The sequence below is a fragment of the Conger conger genome, chromosome 1 (assembly GCF_963514075.1).
Source record: "Conger conger chromosome 1, fConCon1.1, whole genome shotgun sequence".
Classification (NCBI taxonomy): domain Eukaryota; kingdom Metazoa; phylum Chordata; class Actinopteri; order Anguilliformes; family Congridae; genus Conger; species Conger conger.
Window position 1 is genome coordinate 26,448,177 of NC_083760.1, and position 19,661 is coordinate 26,467,837.

A 19,661-nucleotide genomic window follows, 5' to 3' on the forward strand; every position below is an offset into this window, starting at 1 on the left:
TCCCAGGTGGCAATGTGAAACATTAAAGTAATACATACACATTATTAATCTTCCTATTACTTAGGCAGACTTTATTCTCTGTTGGTATGTTACAACTTGAAATGTCACAATTAAATTAAATTGCATTTTTAATACACTGAGTTAAAGGCATATACGGAAAAAAGGTTCAGCTTATTTAGCAAGAGCTTCAAATGACTGATGCAGTCTCTCTCACACGCTCACAATTCACACACATTCACACACTCACACACACACAAACACATATATACACACACATACACCAACACACACAACACAGCCTTCGTTAATGATTATGTACAATCAATATCACGTGGTGTTAAGGCATTACTGAGTGTACATTTATGAACGTGATTACACTGAAAAGCATGGTGGCGCCATGACTGAGACTGAGTCAGCAAGTGGTGGCAGACTTCCAGGCCCTGCGGTGTCTGATGGTCGACGTTACATTCGGGATGAAGGCAGAGGTCACAGAGAGCTGGCCCTCACACACTGGAGGGGGGAGAGAGGAAGGCATGTTTAAGATGGCTTTCCAGGCCCCAAGACAATATGAAGAACCAAAATAGCCCAAAAAAATAACTACATTACATTTGATCCTGTATTTAACATCAATTTACCTGATGCCAGAATCTGGAGCCACTTACAAAATGAACTACATACATAGCTCAGTTATTACTTTCATATGGGAGGGCAGTAAAAGCCAGATGTTCTGGAATCAACTACAATATCACAGTAGTCAGAATTATAAACTGTGATTGGCAAGCATATTCAGCTATTACATATACATACCGTATTACACACTGATATTGTATACTATACATAGTGTCTGTGTCTGTATGTGTGGGTGTGCATGTGTGTCTGTTCAGAAATACACATGCCAAGACAGATATACAATCCACCGATTCTGAAATACGTAAGCACAGACACCTAGTCATAATGGATGCGTACACGCAGTCATGCACAAATTCACACACATTCAGATGTAAACACACACGAAGATCCGCACACATACACACACACACACACACACACACACACACACCCTTTCTTCTCGCTAGCAGAGGGAGAAGCGGCGGGAGTTGATGTTCATCTTGGTGACGCCGATGAGTTTGAGCGGGGCGGACAGGCCGAAGCCTGGCGTGACGGGGAAGTCGCACAGCAGGTCAGATAGCTCGTCCCGCTCCTCCAGCCCGTAGGTGGCGTCGTTGAGCATCTTGCGGTGCAGGTTGCAGGCCTGCTCGATCTTCAGCTTGTTGATGTCGCTGCGTAGACGCATCAGCTGCCGGGCCAGCTGCTGGTCCTGGAGCCGCATGTCCGTCTGTGGGGCGACAACCGATCAGTGTCCGGCCTGTAGCATAGTGGTTAAGGTACACGACTGGGACGCGCAAGGTCGGCTGGTGTAGCCACGATAAGATCAGCACAGCTGTTGGACCCTTGTCATTGCTCCAGGGGGGTTTGTCTCCTGCTCATCAATTGTAGGTCGCTTACTGAACCGAAGACGCACCTCTTCAAGCAGCACCTCTCCCCGTCCCTCCCTACCTCCCTGTGAACCTTAATTGTTGTCTTTGTGATTTACTTTGTGTATCGGTATTTTTAGTTGGCTAGGTAAGCAGTGTTTGGATAGTTAAGTTTGGTCACTTTTGCTTTGTTTGTTTGTTTATTTGTTCATTAAAAAAAAACAAAAAACAAAAGAAAACAACAACATTCAAATAGGCCCTGGTCCTTATTTTTGTTGTATAGGTAGCAGTTGAAATTGTACTTCCGTCTAGGGTCTTTCAGCGCACTTATCCCTGGTTATGGGTATGCACTTTGTTATACGTCGCTCTGGATAAGAGCGTCTGCCAAATGCCATTAATGTAATGTAATGTAATGCTTAGGATAAAAGGGTCAGCCAAATAGCATGTCATGTAATGTAAAAGGTAAGGCTCTGCTGCGTGTAGGGCCATCGCATATGGGGTGAAAGGTGGTGGTGAAGGTTCGAGGGGCCTACAGCTTGGGGGGGGGGGCCACAACATTTGCAGAGCAATATTCTTTCAGGGGGTCCAGAATTCCTAGCTACGCCCCTGGGTGGGTGTGTCCTAGGGCTGCACGATATGAGGAAAATATGCGATACGCGATAACATTGGTGAATATTGTGATGATGGTATGACTTGCGATAAATAAACAAATATTAAAGTGCGCACAGTTCCAATGTTTTTCTGCTTTAGGTACACTGCTGACATAGACCACAGACAATGAATAGCCTACGTCCATTAAATAAAATAAAGAAAATATTTATTTCCATATAAATATATAATTATTTCCAACATGCTTTTATTGAAGAAATTGCACACGAACAGCCAATCAATTAAACAGAGCATAAATTTAAGTAAACTAGTCATTGCAGTTCAAGCAGTCTGTTGTGTATAGTGTGCATGTTCATATCTTGATGATGATAATATACAATATATCGTGCAGCCCTAGTGTGTCCACATGCAGGAGGGATATGAGATGAAACATATGAACCAATGCAGTATAGTATATTATATAGTATATTACATTACATTACAATAACTTTGAAATGCAGATGCTTTTATCCAGAGTGACTTACAGAAGTGGTGAACATCAGTGGTAGTCTCAGGAATACAAAAGTGATGGTACCTTGTCATTTGTGTTATGTTTATTCTTTTCACTATGTAATCTTTATGGATATTAGTGCACTTAGAAAACCTTACAAACCAAGGTTTGCCAACTATAACCCATCTTGATGACCTGGAGACTGCAGACTGACATTAGGGGTTAAACACAATTCACAAGCCTGCGGTTTCAGTTTTTCAGTTCATAGATCCTATCATGATTAAGTTTTTAAACATAGCTCTGTCTTTTATTTAATTGTCCTTCAAACCTTATCGTTGCTGTGACTTGGTGAAACGCCTAGCTTCCACATTTGTGAAGTTGAGCACCATAAGAACACAGGCGACTATGATGTCATTATTTACCTCTCCCTTTAACATGACTTAACATGTAGTCCTGTGTCCTTGCCCCTACACATCCACATTGCGTCCCACTACAGTTACAGGAATTGGTGCACATGCTGTATCTTTGCAGGATCTGTACCCTGCTTAAGCTAGGTTTTGAAACCAGCTCATATCCAGCTTGACCAGATCAATTTTCAAGCTGGTCAAGCTGGCATACCTGGATTGTACAGCAGGGTATGCATGTAGTCTCTCCCTTGTTTGGCATTTATGTACCAATGTTCCAATATCTGGATGCTGTATGTGCTCTAGCCAGCTCTGAAACATGTTGATCCATGGCTTATGCAGCATTTTTTCTTTTCAACCCATTAAGTTTAGAAAATTCTATAAATTTTACCTCAGTTTTGTCACAAGGCAACATGGTGGCGCTTTCATTTTAAATAGTTTGTCCTGTAAGCTTGAGCAGGGGCTGTATTTGTATTAGTTGTTGAGCTAAATATTATTTAAATGCTTAGTCATTTTACGTGTTTTTCATACCCCATAGTGTGTATGGTCCGATCAGATATGAGTTTCACTCCCTGTATTGCCGTATTTTCACTGTTTGATGAATAATAAGGCGCTTATGAAAGGCCAAAGGTCATGCAGGCGGTCCTTACCAGCTCTTTCCTGAGCCAGGCGAGGGCCTCGTCCACACCCCTGAACCCGCCTGGCCCCCCAGCGGGCAGACGGCCCTCTGGGATCACGTCGGGGGCCACGGGGGCCGAACGTTTGGGCCACCGCAGTGAGCCGCGGGGATGATCTTCCTCCCTCTGGCCCGCCGCCCGCTGGGCCTCCACCTGGGCCTTCCACTCGGGGTAGGAGGGCCGCCCCGTCTCCAGCCGAAGCCGCTTGGTGAGGGCCTTCAGGCTCCTCAGGTGGTCGACCCCCGCCCCTCCCTGGTCCCGCGCCCCGCTCGCATCCTCCGTCTTAATTTTCGCCCGCGTGGCTTTGTCTCCAGACATTCTGTCGAATTTGTTTGTTTTTTAGAAGAGAGACAGAACTACAAAAAACTAAAAAAAAGTGCCTACAGTGAGCGGTCAGGGCTTATAACATCTCCGTTCCGCTGAAGAAGCACTGGCAGTTGACAACCCCGGTGTAAAATCCAGCTATGGCCAGCATGAAGTTACCGGCTACCATCTGTTTCAAAACATAGCTTGTGCTGGTCAAACCATGTTGAGTATGGAGCTGGTCTGGACTGGTCAATCAGCTAACAGCTGTTTGAAAATCTAGCTTGGGGTGTTTTTTTCAGGAGGGAATGGCTTTTCACCGCAAGCAAGCATGTGCCTTGTTGGAACTCTTCTTCTTCCAAATCCAGGTGTTCCAGTAGTTCTGGTTCCTTTCCATTCTCCTTAACTATGCCATTAAAAGAAATGGTTCTCAATAGAAAATATGTGCTTACATTTATTCCAGAACACAAGTTTCCCGAAGCTGCTCTGTGGCCATGCCTTCCTTACGCATATTCTCAAGCTTGTTGTGCGAGTCTTGTAGCAATACACTGTGCAGGCAAATGATCCCACAGATTTGACCTGATAATTTTTTATTCAGGTAAGGTGTATTGTGATGCAATAATGAAGTTTCTTCCTGTTGGATGTCCACCGTGTGTATTCTAGCAAATTTTGGATCTAGAGAAAAACACAAAAGTGCATTAAATACTGAATTTGTCATCCAAAGGTCATATGTATCCAATAACCTTAACCCATTTCAGACAATAGATTGGTAGTTTATTACAACATTAAAATAGGGTCACCTTCAATAGTGAGGTGATATGCATTTTGTTGTTAATCTTAGTCATAAAGTGCAGAATACTGGCCTTTTAGCGGTATTTTTAAGTAGTTTCCAAATTCATTTTTGTATTTATTTTATATTCTCTTCCCACCTCGAAGGTAAATGATTTATAAAAATTAATTACGTTGATTTAATATAAAAAACACAACCCATAAGTATTTTCCTCTGACGGCAGTGAGAAATGATGCTGAGTATCTGGGCTGAGATCTTCTGCCTCTAGGATCACAGTGCATCACATTCTGCTTTCAAAAAGAATCATTTTTATGTTCCACTGAACTCAATCAACCAATCAACCCACCTCAATCAATGAAACAACCAATCGGTGGTCAGTCACTCAATCAATCAATCAATAGATGTACTTTCCCAAATGAGAAATTTGCTTTGCAGGTAGGTTAAGAAGACAGAACACCCATTGACATCCACTAAAGGTGTGAGGCTGTAGTGTTAACTATAGGGGTGTGCCTTTCAGAAGTATGTCTTTCTCAGAACTGAAAACAAACACAAGTTGGTGGGTGTGGAGTAGTAAAGAAAAGGATTTGCTAAAAAAGAGGGGTCTGGGGTCTGTTTCACAAAGCAGGATTACTGAGTTAGCTGGATAACTGCACAGAGTAAAACCCAGAACCCTCCCAAATATGGAACATGGACCGAAGTAAAAAGAGCTGCTATACAATTAGCTTTAACTTGTGTGGCTATCGGGCTAACTCAGTAATCCTTCTTTGTGGAACAGGCCTATGGAAGTGGCATAAAACAAATATCCATCCATCTGCAGGAATAATATAAGCCAAGTAAATCAGTCTGAGTAAAGGTATTCGTCCAGAAAAGATACAATAATGGCACCGCGGTATCCTAAAAGCGTAAGATGAAATACTCCTTGGTGTGTTTTTCAATATTAGCTCTCTGATCTGTGGGAAGTGTGTCGTTCACATACCGGTCATTCCTACCCTGCGGTTGTGTCAGAGCATGCCTGCTGTGAAACAACTGCTCCAGTCAAATCCTGGCACATACCACGCCTGGTAACGCCTGAAAAACAGCATAAGCACTGCTGGATGACACTGTGTGACAGGAAACGGATGCCCACGGCGGACAGCCTGCGCAAGACAGCCGGTAACACTGTAAATATTTGAATCATTATTTTGTAACATCATAACTTCCTCAATGTGATTGTGTGAACTGTGTAGGCTACATTAACATAACACTTTTAAAGCTTCAATATCAAGTCTGTCAGGCAACTTTTACAGCTTCTAAAGCACTGACCTGTGGTGGGAAACTAAAAGCTTGATTTCACACTAGGACTACTTTAAGGTCGATGACATGCCCATGACAGGAATATTCAGCTTTCTTGTACTCCCTTTTTTTACTTTCACTGCTCCCATAAACATGGGTTTTATCTATTTTTTATTATATTTAGTACAGTATTGTTTGTCCCTAAATGTCATTTGTCATTTAGGGACAGTCATTTATATGTCAATCAACACAGTGTGTCACCCCGCCTTGCACCTGCTTCCATCCTAATTTGAAGGTCCTCATCCATATCCATATCAGTGTTTCAGCCCCACAAACGTGAGAAACGTGATGTTAACCTGATTAAGGTCTTCATGAATAGACAAAGCGCATAATTACTCTGCACAGGAAACAGAATTCCCCTCCTACTCTTTCTCAGTCTCCCTGAATCAATGGAGTAACATAACCACACTAAGAATCCTTTAAAGTGTAGCCTTCAAAATGAGAGCTTTCTTCTCAGTCGCCATTGCTACTCTGACTTTGAATGTGCAGTTGCCATGGCAACAGACATTGGTGGGAAAGTCCTGTACTTCCTGGGTCACTGCACTGTACTGTGTAGCGAGCTCTCCTCTTGTGCCTGTGTTGGTGGAGATAAACCAGGAGGGCGCATAACGCTCAGCATTTCCTCCGCTTTCTTCCTGAGCGCTGGGATTAACACATCAGACCAGTGTGAATGAGCAGCATGCTGATGAGCTCAGCAAAAAGGGTGTGAAAAAAGAGTAAAATGGGTGGTCTAAAAAAAGAAGTGAAGATCTTATAAAGAAAAACAAACTACAGAGCATGGAGCAGAGGGCCTTGGCAACCTTTTATAAGGAGACAAAAAACATATACAGTGCACTCCACAATGTTTTGGACAAAGACCCATCATTTATTTATTTGCCTCTGTACTTCACAATTTAAGATTTGTAATTAGAAAAATCACATGCGTTTGCCAGATTTTAACGGAAGGCATTATTATACATTTTGGTTTCACCATGTAGAAATTACAGCAATGTTTATACATAGTCCCCCCATTTCAGGGCAACATAATGTTATGTGAATGAATGTAGTCATGTTTAGTATTTTGTAGCATATTATTTGCATACCATGACTTCCTGTGACCTATCAACATCATCAGAGCCTGGATTTCTTATTTTCAGGTTGTCTTACAAGCAATACTAAAACTTTTTGCATTTGAATGGATCTCTATAGGAATTGGGGGGTGGGACTAGATTCAGGTGTAAATTATGCTGATACAATATGGAAGACATTTGTTGGCTAAATGGCTTTTAGTCATCAAGGATCCAACGTATAAAATGAGCCTCAAACCACCGTGGTGCCGCCAGATATGCAGTAGACATTAAAATAATTGTTTCTCCTGAATATGTTTTTGTCAGGAGAAACATTCCAACATACATCATTTGAAGCATAATTTAAACACTCAATATACTACATAGATACTAGTACATAATATCAGCATACTGGAGTTTTGAATACCTCGGAAATTCATATATTATTCATTGGTAGCAGTTACGCAGGCCACTTTCGGTTTTGCACTCTTTTTTTCATGAGAGCTGCTGACAAAACCTCAAGGCTATGCTGTAAGCTGAGTTTCAGAACCGTACTCCTGAGGTTCATGAAAATTATGCCTTCAAATTGTGATGTCCATAACAGGACTTTGAACAGCCCTGGCTGATACACTTGGCCTCTGTTACATTGCATTTAGAGTGAACCTGTTGGCCCCTGAGATTCTCAAGAGCTAAATTGACTGAATTTAGGCCACAGCAGCTGCCTGCTAAACTGGGATCCCCCCAGAGATCAGGTCTGATTCTCTTACACAGGACCCAGAGAGCTGGTCTCACTCACTTACACTGGAACCAGAATATCTGAATATGAACACAACTTCTAGCCAAAGCAAATGCTTTGTCTCCAACGGATGTCCTCACTCCAGTAAATAATCCAACATTAGCCAAAATACATGCAATGGAGAGATAATAGGACTGGCTGCAAACTTCAGCGGGCTTAGAGTAATTAATTTCAAAAACAAAAATAGTGCTGCTGGAATCCTGGGTTTTCCAGCAATGTAATACTACATGGTCTGGATTTATGTTTGTGAAAGCTGAGCATGCACTGCCAGAGAACCATAGGTATAGAATAGTACTGCATGTGCTGGATAGGTACACATAGGATATGGATTTGCCATGATAACAACCTGTAACTTTGCAGATGGTTGATCTCAATTCACCAGAATGTAGTGAATTTATCATAATATCAATGTTTCACATTTATACAGGATCTAAAATATCTTTATTCTTACTGGGTAACTGGGGCAGACATTAAATTGAAGTATAATGGCTATGGGACTGTGCATAATGATTGCCAGTAATGCCATTGTACCCAGCCTAGAGGGGCAGCCTATAGCCTAGTGCAGAGGTCGGCAACCCTGGTCCTGGAGAGCCGCAGGGTGTGCTGGCTTTCGTCTCCACCTTCAATTGCCGACCCCTGGCCTAGTGGTTAAGGCACATGACTGGCAGAAGGTTGGTGGCTCAAGCCCCGGTGTAGCCATGATAAGATCCGCACAGATGTTGGGATATAGTCTAATCAACTGTAAGTAACTTTGGATAAAAGTATCAGCTAAATAACAAATTATTATTTATCTTATATTTACTACCCTTAAGCAAGATACTAAAACCATTATATTGTTCAGTAAACACATCCAGCCGTTTAATGTTGGATGTTAAAAGTACAAATATTAACAGTGATCTGTGTAAGTTGCTCTGAAAGAGTGTCTGCTAAAGGCCTAAATGAAATTAAATGGTTAAACATAATACACAGAATGAATTACCCAAATACTTCAGGTCATGCAGTCAGCACTTTACACATTAACTGTGTTCCAGATGAGCTACAGGCTGCCACTGTATAGGCAGACATAGCTCAGCTCCAACAAGTCCAACACCCCTGCAAAGGATTTATCCGGACTAGAGTTTCTACTAGGATGTTGAAAATAGCACTATCTAGACTCACATGATACAGCCAACTGTACTTCATTAACCATTGACTCTGAGAATGGATGATTTTGCAATACAGCATGTGAGGCACAACTCTGTCCATTTGTTCCAAATGCACATTTAGACCACTGATTTCACATTTTCCTGAACTGGTAACTTGGTTCACTAAGGACTAGCATTTTTGTAAATTTGATAAAATGTTATTCTTAAGTGCACATTTCAATTAGGGATGTCACAAAAAGTACTTAATTTGGGGAGTTACTTTCCAAAGTTACATAAATCCATGCTTAAAGGAAGCATAGCTACAAACGGTGCCTGTTAGCTGTCACGTAGCTACACTTAGCCTGTAATGAAGGGCCTTTGTTTGGGGGAGGGGGTTCAGTGCTAACAAGGAAGTTGCCATGGTTATATAAATAGGGGTTATAGGCAAATGGGGTTAACTGTTGCATGGCTGACCAGCAGTGGATGTTGCCATGACAACATGGGTTTTGACTCGCTGACAACTTTGTGGGTTTCCCCCTGGAGAATTGACAGACCTTTAGACTCGAAAGACAGAAGCACACAAGGAGGCTTCTTGGACTTATTTCCTCCCTGCAACCAGAAAAGGACCGTGTCCAACCAGAAAAGGCCCATATCCAATCACAAAAACATTCACACAGTGACATCTGAGATGAACCATCAGTAATTTTCCCTGCTTTAAAATCTGCTCACTTCTGAAGGAGAAAAAGACTTTCAGGTTTCTCATTAGACTTTGGAAACCATTCCCGACTTTATGAACTGTGAGAATTTCATACAGATTTTATTTGAAATGTTTTACAGTTACCCACAGAACAAACCCTCATTTTGGCCAGAAACTGCTGGCACCTTTCAGAAACCCTGGTAGGTCTTTCACTACAAGATAACAACTATGTTGTTTCAGCATGTCTGTCAGTCAGATTAATTACAAAGCTGATGTCAATGGTAGAAAGGCCAGAGTTAGGACAGTAAGGAGCTCTCAGCAACATTCTAAACCTCCTCTAAGGATGCGGCATCACTCAGTAGTCTCTAAGGGAGGCCGAGTCAGGCTGATAATCCTGGAAATAACTCAGGTTTCAGTTCCACCCAATCAAAGCAAGACACTTTAAAGAAAGCTGAGCCCAAACCAAGAATTCAATTATGGTGTTCTTCTGATTATCTACAAAAAGAAACTGCCCCAATTTGGGACTGAAATGTCAGGGCACTCCACTTAAAACACACAAAAACAAACAAAGACATGTCATTGCTATGATATCATTCTGCACAGGAAATGACATGATGAATCCTATTCCTTTCATAGCCTGAAGCTGAATGTTTTAGATTCAAATACTTTTTTACACTTTACTGAGCTTGTCCAGTGTATTGTATAACCAATAAAGTGCTCTCAAAAAGTGCAAACCCTGCCTTCTGGTCCTCTTGGTTTTTCACTTGCACCAGGCAAGATCAATTGAGTACAGAATTGTTTTGAATCCAATATGTATTTTACCCAGGTCTGCTTGGGAGAGTGTGACTGAGACCTGTCTTGCCCTTAAAACAAGTGCTTCACGACAGGACCAACTTTTGACAGCATGTTGGCAGCAACATTGCCTGAGAGAGGAGCTTAACACCTTCCTTTCTGGCTCAGTAAAGCACTTCTGCCCAGATACTATGCTGGAGAAGTGGGAGGCATGTTTAGAATATATAAATGCTCTAATATTGTATTATATTCTACTTCACAACATCAAATATTCAAATATTTGAACAATGACTCCATCAACACAGTGATATTTCAGTATATCACTGTATGTACAGTATGTAAACAATGACTTGGTCGGTGGAATCAGACCAACTTATTCTCAACATTTAATGGGTGAAACTGAGCAATATTAGCAAGGTATGCCACACACTATTGAAGAGCTGTCCTTTGTAATTGTGCAGTATAATAACGGTCATATATAGTACTTGGTTATAACTATGTAGCTATAGGGCAGTGCTTGCTCATAACAGTATAATTCATGCATTAATTCTAAACCAGCATGACTCCGATCACACAGAGTCTGAACAGAAGGCAGCGGATTTGAGGCTATGACAGAGTAGCAGATGGATCCTGCTGGACAGGCAGCTCAGAGTTGAGTTCCAGGTCGCAGCAGGAACAGAATGTCACACAGAGCTGGCACAATGATAGCATTTGGCTAAAGTCTCGCCTGTATGATAACAACAGCTTTCAGCCCACATGGAAAACTACATGCTGGCCATGGTGTAGGTACTGTATAGTTTAGTGTAAATAAGTCATGTGATACACAGAATAACACTGAGAGGACACACTAAGTATTCGGAACACAGGTACAATATAACTCCAAATTCAGCACACTTAGATGTGTACAAAGTATAGTAGGCCGTGTATTCATTCTACTAAGATGTATCTTCTGTGCAATTCAGATCTCAGAACATTATGATTTGGTGAGGATGCACATATTGAATTTGCCATGCATTGCTGTGTTAGAAAGATTGGCAAGTGCCACTTCCATATGAGCATCATGCAATCTGTGAAGTTTTGAAGGTTGAACTTGGTGTACTGCATGTCTCTAGGAAATTAATCATATTCTTAGATTCTTGTAAATTCATGGATGCTTTTGCAGGTTACATTGAAAATAGTACAGTAAAAGATTCAGTGTTAAATATGGTCTATATTGGACTCAAGTTAGAGTTGGATTAACACTGGGCATTTCAATTGTTCATTTCCACGGTTTACCTACAGTATAGTATTGCCGTTATACAGGAGGCTGTTTGCTAAATCACCTCAGTATAATAACGTTTTTCAAAGGCACAACAGCACATGAGTGCCTCATTTCTGTCCAAACTTAAGATATACAGTACAGTACGTATGCCACTTGTATTTCTTGGTCTCAGCTTAAGCCATATTGTGCTAGCAGGTGTGTTTCTTTGACAGATGCCCAACCGTGCATTACAAAACGAGAGAATATGAGCCGCAACATTAGACTTCCACGTGCATACCTCGAGCCCGCATCAAGACCATGCGCGTGATCAGGTATTAGAATCAATAGTCTGCAGAGGAATTGCGGGAGATGAGCACAGCCGGAAACCCAACACCTAGATCTCAAGTATCCAAAACATGCGGGAAATTGATCGCTTTAAATCCATATTTTCACTCAAATGTTAATACAGGTATGTCTCCAGTAACACTGCCATCCTCTCTTGCGCATGATGCAGCATGCTACAATGTACTTCAACCACAGAACAGCATGTGCTTAGTTACAAATTCACTACAAATAATCAAGTTGACCAAATTTGTCGAAAAGAAGCAGTTGTCACAAAAGGATAATTATGCGTGAGCATATTGGGAAGCAGCGTTTTGACCTGTAATTATATTTTGCATTTACATTGTACTGGCATGGAGCGATTGTCCACTTGGATGTCAGACGGGTGTGCCCGAAAAAACGCCTAGACGTTGTTTACATATTAATGTTAATAGCGTTTCATGTAGATAGTCTGCTTTTTATATGGAATTTTTCATTATATATTAGATCGTTGTCATAAAGAGTTAAATCGCTGAATGATGAAGCGATTTGTCTCATCATACATTTAAAAAAAGAATATTATTTACAGACAAAGATTAAGAAAAGACCCTAGACAAACTGCATTACAGGGTATTTGCAAAATGTGAACAAAACAGTAGGCATAGTTAAGATTGGCGTGCCACATAATTCAGTTCATAGAAAAATATAGCTTTTCATATCAAGCTATACCAAATTAAATATACAGTGTAAGAGTTTAGTAAATATCGGGCAGCAAAGCAACTGCGTTGTCGAATCACAGACATGACGCTCAGAATCCGAAAATTCGGGATTAAAATATAGTAATGCGGTGACTCACCTGTCTATGCGTAGATGTTGAGACTCTTGCTCCTGCCGCTATCTCCACCTTAGTACCACTTAATTGACCGAATCATAACCACTCCTTTCAATATAGTGCATGCAAAAGAAGTCAATGCACTCGTTTGCCATTATTAAGCACAAACGTCACGTTTCGGGGTGAAGCATGCTTTTTTTTTTAGCTGGACTCCGGAGGGAGAGGGTTCCGCACTGCTCAGCAACTCCCAATGTCTGTTTTGACTGCTGCTGCTGCAACGTCCTCCTGACCACCGGCAACATTCGCCAGACCTGCCCCATCCATCACGTGTCCGAAAACCGTCCAGGTTGGGGCATTCAGTAGAACTTGACGGAAAATTGACAGAATGTTTTAATTTTCCATTTCATATTCAAGACACAATTCTCACTTAAACGTATTTAACTTTTAGGTGAATGAGATGGTACATACGCCGAGGGATAAAATGCAGACCAAATTGCACATCTTATTTATTTAGAACAGTGCTCTTAAGTAACAACTTAAGTATCACCCGTTTTCTTGACACAAGCTTGAAAATGTCAGACCCAAAATGAAATGGTTACTGTTCTTCACCCTTTTTGACTACAGACATAATCATGGATTAGATTCAGAAGTACTTCAAATTTTACTAAAACAAAGTTACAAGATCAAACACAGTGAAAGTGGAAGCTTTTTTTCTCACTGAAAAGTCGTTTTGTTTTTGACGGGAAACAGATTATTGTAGCTGTGGCTAGTGCGCTTAGAACCACAATGGAGGCAAGTCGCAACACTGGACAATTTCAGGATAATATCACTAAAAAATTTTCTAATCTGTGTTTAGGCAGTGTTCCAAAAAGGAAATTTGGACACTCCACAAGGAAACTAAATCATATTATGAGGTGTAAAATACTGCATTTTGCTTACTAAACTATACTTGTTTACTTTAACCTGAGAAAAAAGTGTTTGCACTTCCCTCCACTTGTCACCCTCCATCCACCTCTCTGTCCCAACTTCCCTTTTCTTGCCTTTTCTTTGTCAAATGCCCAACCCCCATCAAAAAGTCAAACACATTCCATAATTTCACATGCTATTTATTATTCAGGAGCAGGCTAGCACCTTATTTATAAGCACACTGAATAATAATAAAATATCTTTAGAATGTATTTAGATGCACACCAATATAAAATTGGGTCAACATTGTGTTGTCAACAGTGTTTACACTGTCTTCCTCAGACATATTCACTCAGACTAGAGATGCCATGGAACTTTTCCAAAGGAAGTCTTCTATTTAGATGTAGGCATCGCAATATACATTTTTTGTTGTAAAATGTCAACCTTTTTTGGCATAAAATCTCAAGAACCGTTTCAGCATGCATATTGGAAATGCTAGTTTTGTTATGCAGGCAAAGAAATGCTGTGTTGTTTTATGGATGCCTAAAAAACTGTACACTATTGGAAACATAATGTCAGTAGCTGCAATATTTTTGTAGTTTGTTCTTCAATGAGCTGAAGTTGAGGTGGAGAGGATAATTATTTAGCTAATTAAAGGATGATTGGTGGCAGGTTGAGGGAGCCAGGTATGGAATATCAAAACAGGGAACCCCCTACTATTTGCCATGAGTGTCATGGTACCTCAGTTAGTCAGGCCCTTGTTTAACAACTCATCAAAAAAACAGCACACTGAGGTATGTAGATCATTTGCATGTTTGAGTAAGGAGAGCTTGTACAGCATGTATGTGCATAGAAAGCTGCTGTGTGTTTGTCTTCACATGGGGAAATAAGTGTATATCTGTGTTTTTAACCCAGGGGTTATCAACTCTGCGGGGTTTTTGTTTTTACCTTAAAATTAGCAACCGATTTAGGTGAGGTGAGCTCAACTGCTGTAATAGACCCATAAAGCATAGAGTGACATTTAAAACCAGCATATCGTGCAGCCATCTGGGAATGCGGTTGAGGAGACCTGGTCTAACTCCTCTCTGTGACTCAAAGCCAGACATAGCCTCTGAAACGACCACAGCACTATAACCGTAAACTATAACATCTATAACATTCATATATATCTAGCTAGCTATTTAAACAAAACAATCTGCAGTACCCTCCAAACGTGTTGTTATTGTTTGCTATATACTTCAGTCATTTGAGCTCAAAAGGTGAAGATGAGAAAACAAGAACAGATTATCAGTTTTTTATTTTATTGCATGTGCTATACCATTTTTCAGTGTTGAATCCCCATATTGTAGCTGTGCAAAAGTAAGATAGCATAAAGGTGATCAACACTACCTCTTCCATATTTAACAGAAGGCAGCAAATAATTCAAATCTAGCATTTCAATTCTGCTGATGTGAGATTTGCATTTTACAGTTAGCCTCTATAATTATTTTCTTAAAGTCTTCTGCCTATGGTGGCTTGTGATATTTTCACTCCTGCCTTCTGGAGACTGCTGGTGATGTCATTGACTCTTGCTTCAGGGTTTTTCTTCATGGCTGTGAGGATTCATCTGTCATCAGCTGCCGTTCTCTTCCTTGGCCAACATGTAGAGTGCTTTCTTTCTTTTCCAAGCTGTTGTATTTTATATACACAGTTTGAGGCCTTAGAATTATACAGTTCTTACTGACATATTTGACAAAAATGAGTTTGTGTCATAAATAGTTTCTTTATTGAACGCTATGAGTGAAGTGTTACTGTTTAAAAGTATTTTAAAAAGGGCAATTTAATTTAAGGTTGTATCTGCTTTGAGCCCATTCACTTTGGTATCTTTGAAAGCTCAATATCTCAACGTATAACGTAGGCAGAACCTTTTAATTCCAAGGTCACAGGTTTCTGTGCTATCCTTTTTAAATATGTCATCCTCTCAGCTTACAGCTTTGTTTTTTTCAGCCATAGTGAGTCCTCTGGCCTTTTTCATGGTGTATGCCTTCTGACTCCAAATGCAATCTCCCCAGATTAAAAAAAGGCTAAATCAAGACTAGACACTCACTCACTGCTCTTTTACAATCCATGCAAAAGGAAACACCTGAGCAACACCTGTGTGTCATTCATTAACTTACTTTGAACTTGACACTAAAACAGCTGATTCTGTACAATGGTAAAACATATGTGAATGTAAATATCATAAAATAAAAGCAGATTGTCTCTTAAATCCAAATGGCACACGTATGTATACTGTATAGGTAAAATTACAAATTTCACTCTACCGTTACCATACGTTTGGAGGGCACTGCATCTGTATGCTAAGCTGTTCCAAGTGTTTGCAAATACAATTGTGTGTGTGTGTGTGTGTGTGTGTGAGGAGAAGGGGGTGGGGGGGTTGGGGTACTCGCAATCACCACCATGAAAAGCAATTCGATTTTAGAAATAAGCAGCTGCAAGATCCGTGATATCAATAGGAAAGAAAGAAATTCCCCTTCATTGATGTGCCTAGTGACTAATCATTGGAGCTGGGCCATACTTCCTCATCGAGATCAGTGATGTAAAAGCTGGTGATATTTAACCAGAGCTGGCCTGGGAATACTATGCCTCTGCCTGTACCATCCTCTGCTATCACACCTGCTATTTCATCTTTCTGACAGAAACCCGGAATGTAAATTTTGTGGTCTCACCTGTACTGTCTTCTCCTTGTTGATTCTGACTGCTTTACCTGCCTCTGACACCAAAGTACCCAGGCAGCCAAGAATGTGGTCTGAGGAATCCCTGTGGACCAGGGCTTCCAAAGGACATCATTACCTGGGCTGGCCAGAAGAGGGCACTAAAAACACTATAGTCATTATAGATCTTAATTCTTTCTGTGATTAAAACTACTGGGCTGTTGGGCGGTTCATCCTGTTATGGCAGGGATCAGAAACCCTCGGTCCTCGTGGGCCAAGAACTGCAGGGTTTCCACACTCCCTTTACCTGGGGGCCAGGTATGCAGACAGTCTGTCCAATCAGTAGCATGAATTACCCAGGAGAAAAGAAAACCAGGGCTGGATTTGGATTCGAGGACCAGAGTTGATAATCCCTGTGTTAGGTTAGTGTATGAGTGAGCCCATGGCCTGGTATCAAATCTGGACCATTCCAGTGTGAACTGTGTCCAACAGCCCCATGGGGCAAAGGAGCATAAGTGGATCTACAGTTGTTCAGCGATGGGGGAGTTCCAGTTGGCTTGCATAACAAGGTCTGAGTGCACATCAACAAACCTCTGGGTCAGTTTAATGTCATAATTTACATGGGCCTAGATTTGCTTTTCAGATACTGCAATTCCTAGTCCTATTGTAAGATGTGCAGTATTTGCATCTTTGACTGATAAAGGTGAGCAATCATATAAGTATCTTAAAAGGGAAGCAGTACCATCTAGTGGTATAAATATGTAATGCATTGCTTTATTTTCCTCCATATTTTCTTCCACTGGCAAGCATGGTCAAAAAGCAAAATTGTTGCTGTAATCTCCTTAAATTCATGAACTTCATTCCAATCAAATTTCCAGCGCAGTTCGGAAAACCTCAAATTGTTGTTTGAGTTTATTGTTCTCAAAATAGCCTGACAATCCTTCCAAACAGCCTTTTGGTATGGAGCTGGCATATCTAAGGGAACATTTGGAGACTTTGTGTCCCCAGCATGCAAGTTTTGTGACTCTTCAAACCTTAACTTTTCAAGGTTTGTGAAAGTCAAACAATTCTTTGTCTTGTCTCTTATAAAAAAAGGTAATTTTTCTTTCCTCTTGGGGATGGATGTAATCAACTGTGTTATTTATATACTCCAGCAAAACAGTGAACCAAGAGAGACCACAATACAGGCCCCTATAACTTAGCCTTTATTAGATTTTGTTTAAAATATTTATTAGACTGGTTAGGTAGGATATGCCACATGAATAGGGTGGACAGGGCTTATAGGATGTCATTCCACTGTGCGGTTTCAGCAAAAGTTTTATTAGAAATAAGATCACTCAGTAAGGTACAGCCGACATGCACAAAAAAAGAAGCTATTTTCACAAAGAATCGACAACTCTGGACTTCTCTCTGAAGACACAAAGACACGTACAACAAAAACAGAGAAACGATTAGCTAAGTTGAATATTTGTTCATGTTAAGGCTTTCATTTAGTCATTTCCTGTGGTTCAAATTAAACTGTTTTTTATTTTGTCTACCAACCAGAACAGAAGGGATGATTGCGCTTGGATTGGTGCATCGCTCAAATTCAGGAGCTGCTGTTTTCGGGGAGAGGTGAGAGGTTTGATGTGTTGTGTGTTCATAGATGCTCTCTGCATACCACTGTTGTATTGTGTGGTTATTTGTGTTACTGTCACCTTCCTGTCAGCTTTGACTAGTCTGGCCATTCTCCTCAGACCTCTCTCATTATCAAGGTGTTTCTGCCTGCAGAACTGCTGCTCACTGGATGTTTTTTGTTTTTATCACCATTCTCTGCCACCTCTAGAGACTGTTGTGTGTGCAAATCCCAGGGGATCAGCACTATCACAGATACTCAAACCACCCTGGCACCAAAAATCATTCCACAGTGAAAGTCACTTAGATCACATTTTTCCCCATTCTGATGGTTGATGTGAACATTATTTTATGCATTTCACTGCTGCCACGCAATGGCTGATTAGAATATGGCATGAAAAAGTAGGTGTACAGGTGTTCCTAATAAAGTGCACCCTGAGTGTATAGTTACATTCAGATGAAAACTAAAATAGTGCAAGCAACATTCAAACTTGTTGATATTTGCAATAATGGTAAAGCACTCAACTTTCTAAACAACCAAAACCTCATACCAGTCTAACAGTGCGTGCTTCTCTGTAAATCCAGAATGTAAGACGGTTAGCTGGAACCTGGTTCTGTTTTAGGCTATCTGCAGTATGCAGAATGGAGATATGACTGCAGTAGCACAACATTTACAACAGGTGATGCTATAACCTATTGTAGAATGCTTGTGCAATAACAGCCCATTTAATTATATCGTTGTGCAGGTGTACAGCATATATCGAATGACTTTTAACACCTACACCAGTTGTGTGTTCGGCTATGTATCGTCCCTTGTGTCCCATAGAAAGTAAGTCATTTAAAGACCAGTTGGAATATTATCTATGGCAATGCTTCAAGATGTAATGCCTTTCTGTGTTAGTTGGTGTTAAATTCTTATTTATTTTTTTATTTAAAAAAAGGTTTGATGGAAATCCATCTGTTGCCTATATTTATTTTTCACAAAGAGTGGTTTAACTTCGGAGTAATACTAATCTAAATATTTCCTCTTGATGGCTGTATAACACTGTATTTATGATTTTTTGTGACATTAAATAAACGGAATGTCCCTCAGGACTACAAGTATAATCGCACGGCTCAAATTGAGAATAAATGAATCGCTGTGTGTTTAATTCGTATGTTTAGCATGAACTTTGTAATGTCAACAGTAATTTGATTTCAAAGAAAACAGACATTTGGAAATAATCAGAGGGGCGAAACGGGATGTGACAGGGCCAGTGACGGGCGAGGTGCCGATAACGCGCGACCCTCGTTCCGCGCCGGCCCCTGACAGGTCGAGTAATCAGAGCACGAGGCAGTTTGCGGGGCTCCTCTGAATTAAGATCGCAGACATGGATGCAGATGGTTTGAATTTCCGGTGAAAGAAATGTGTCGGAGCAGAGCGACTGGGGGAAACGGTTTCCTCTACTGGAATCCCAGTAATGATATCCCGGGAGACGGTGCGTGGAACCCCAGGAGAAGCCGCTCGGCAGAAGGAGACT

At 40.9% G+C, this 19,661-nt stretch overlaps 1 protein-coding gene across 1 annotated transcript; it reads right to left on the minus strand.

Annotated features, from left to right (window-relative positions):
* Positions 1–41: 41 nt before the first annotated feature.
* fam167aa (family with sequence similarity 167 member Aa) lies at positions 42–13,195 on the minus strand. Its single transcript, XM_061262770.1, has 4 exons — positions 12,953–13,195; positions 3,629–4,633; positions 1,061–1,336; positions 42–510 (listed from the first exon to the last, which is right to left on the minus strand). Exons 2-3 carry the CDS (start codon positions 3,971–3,973, stop codon positions 1,073–1,075), a joined length of 609 nt encoding a protein of 202 aa, XP_061118754.1. The 5' UTR covers positions 3,974–4,633; positions 12,953–13,195; the 3' UTR covers positions 42–510; positions 1,061–1,072.
* Positions 13,196–19,661: the final 6,466 nt, after the last annotated feature.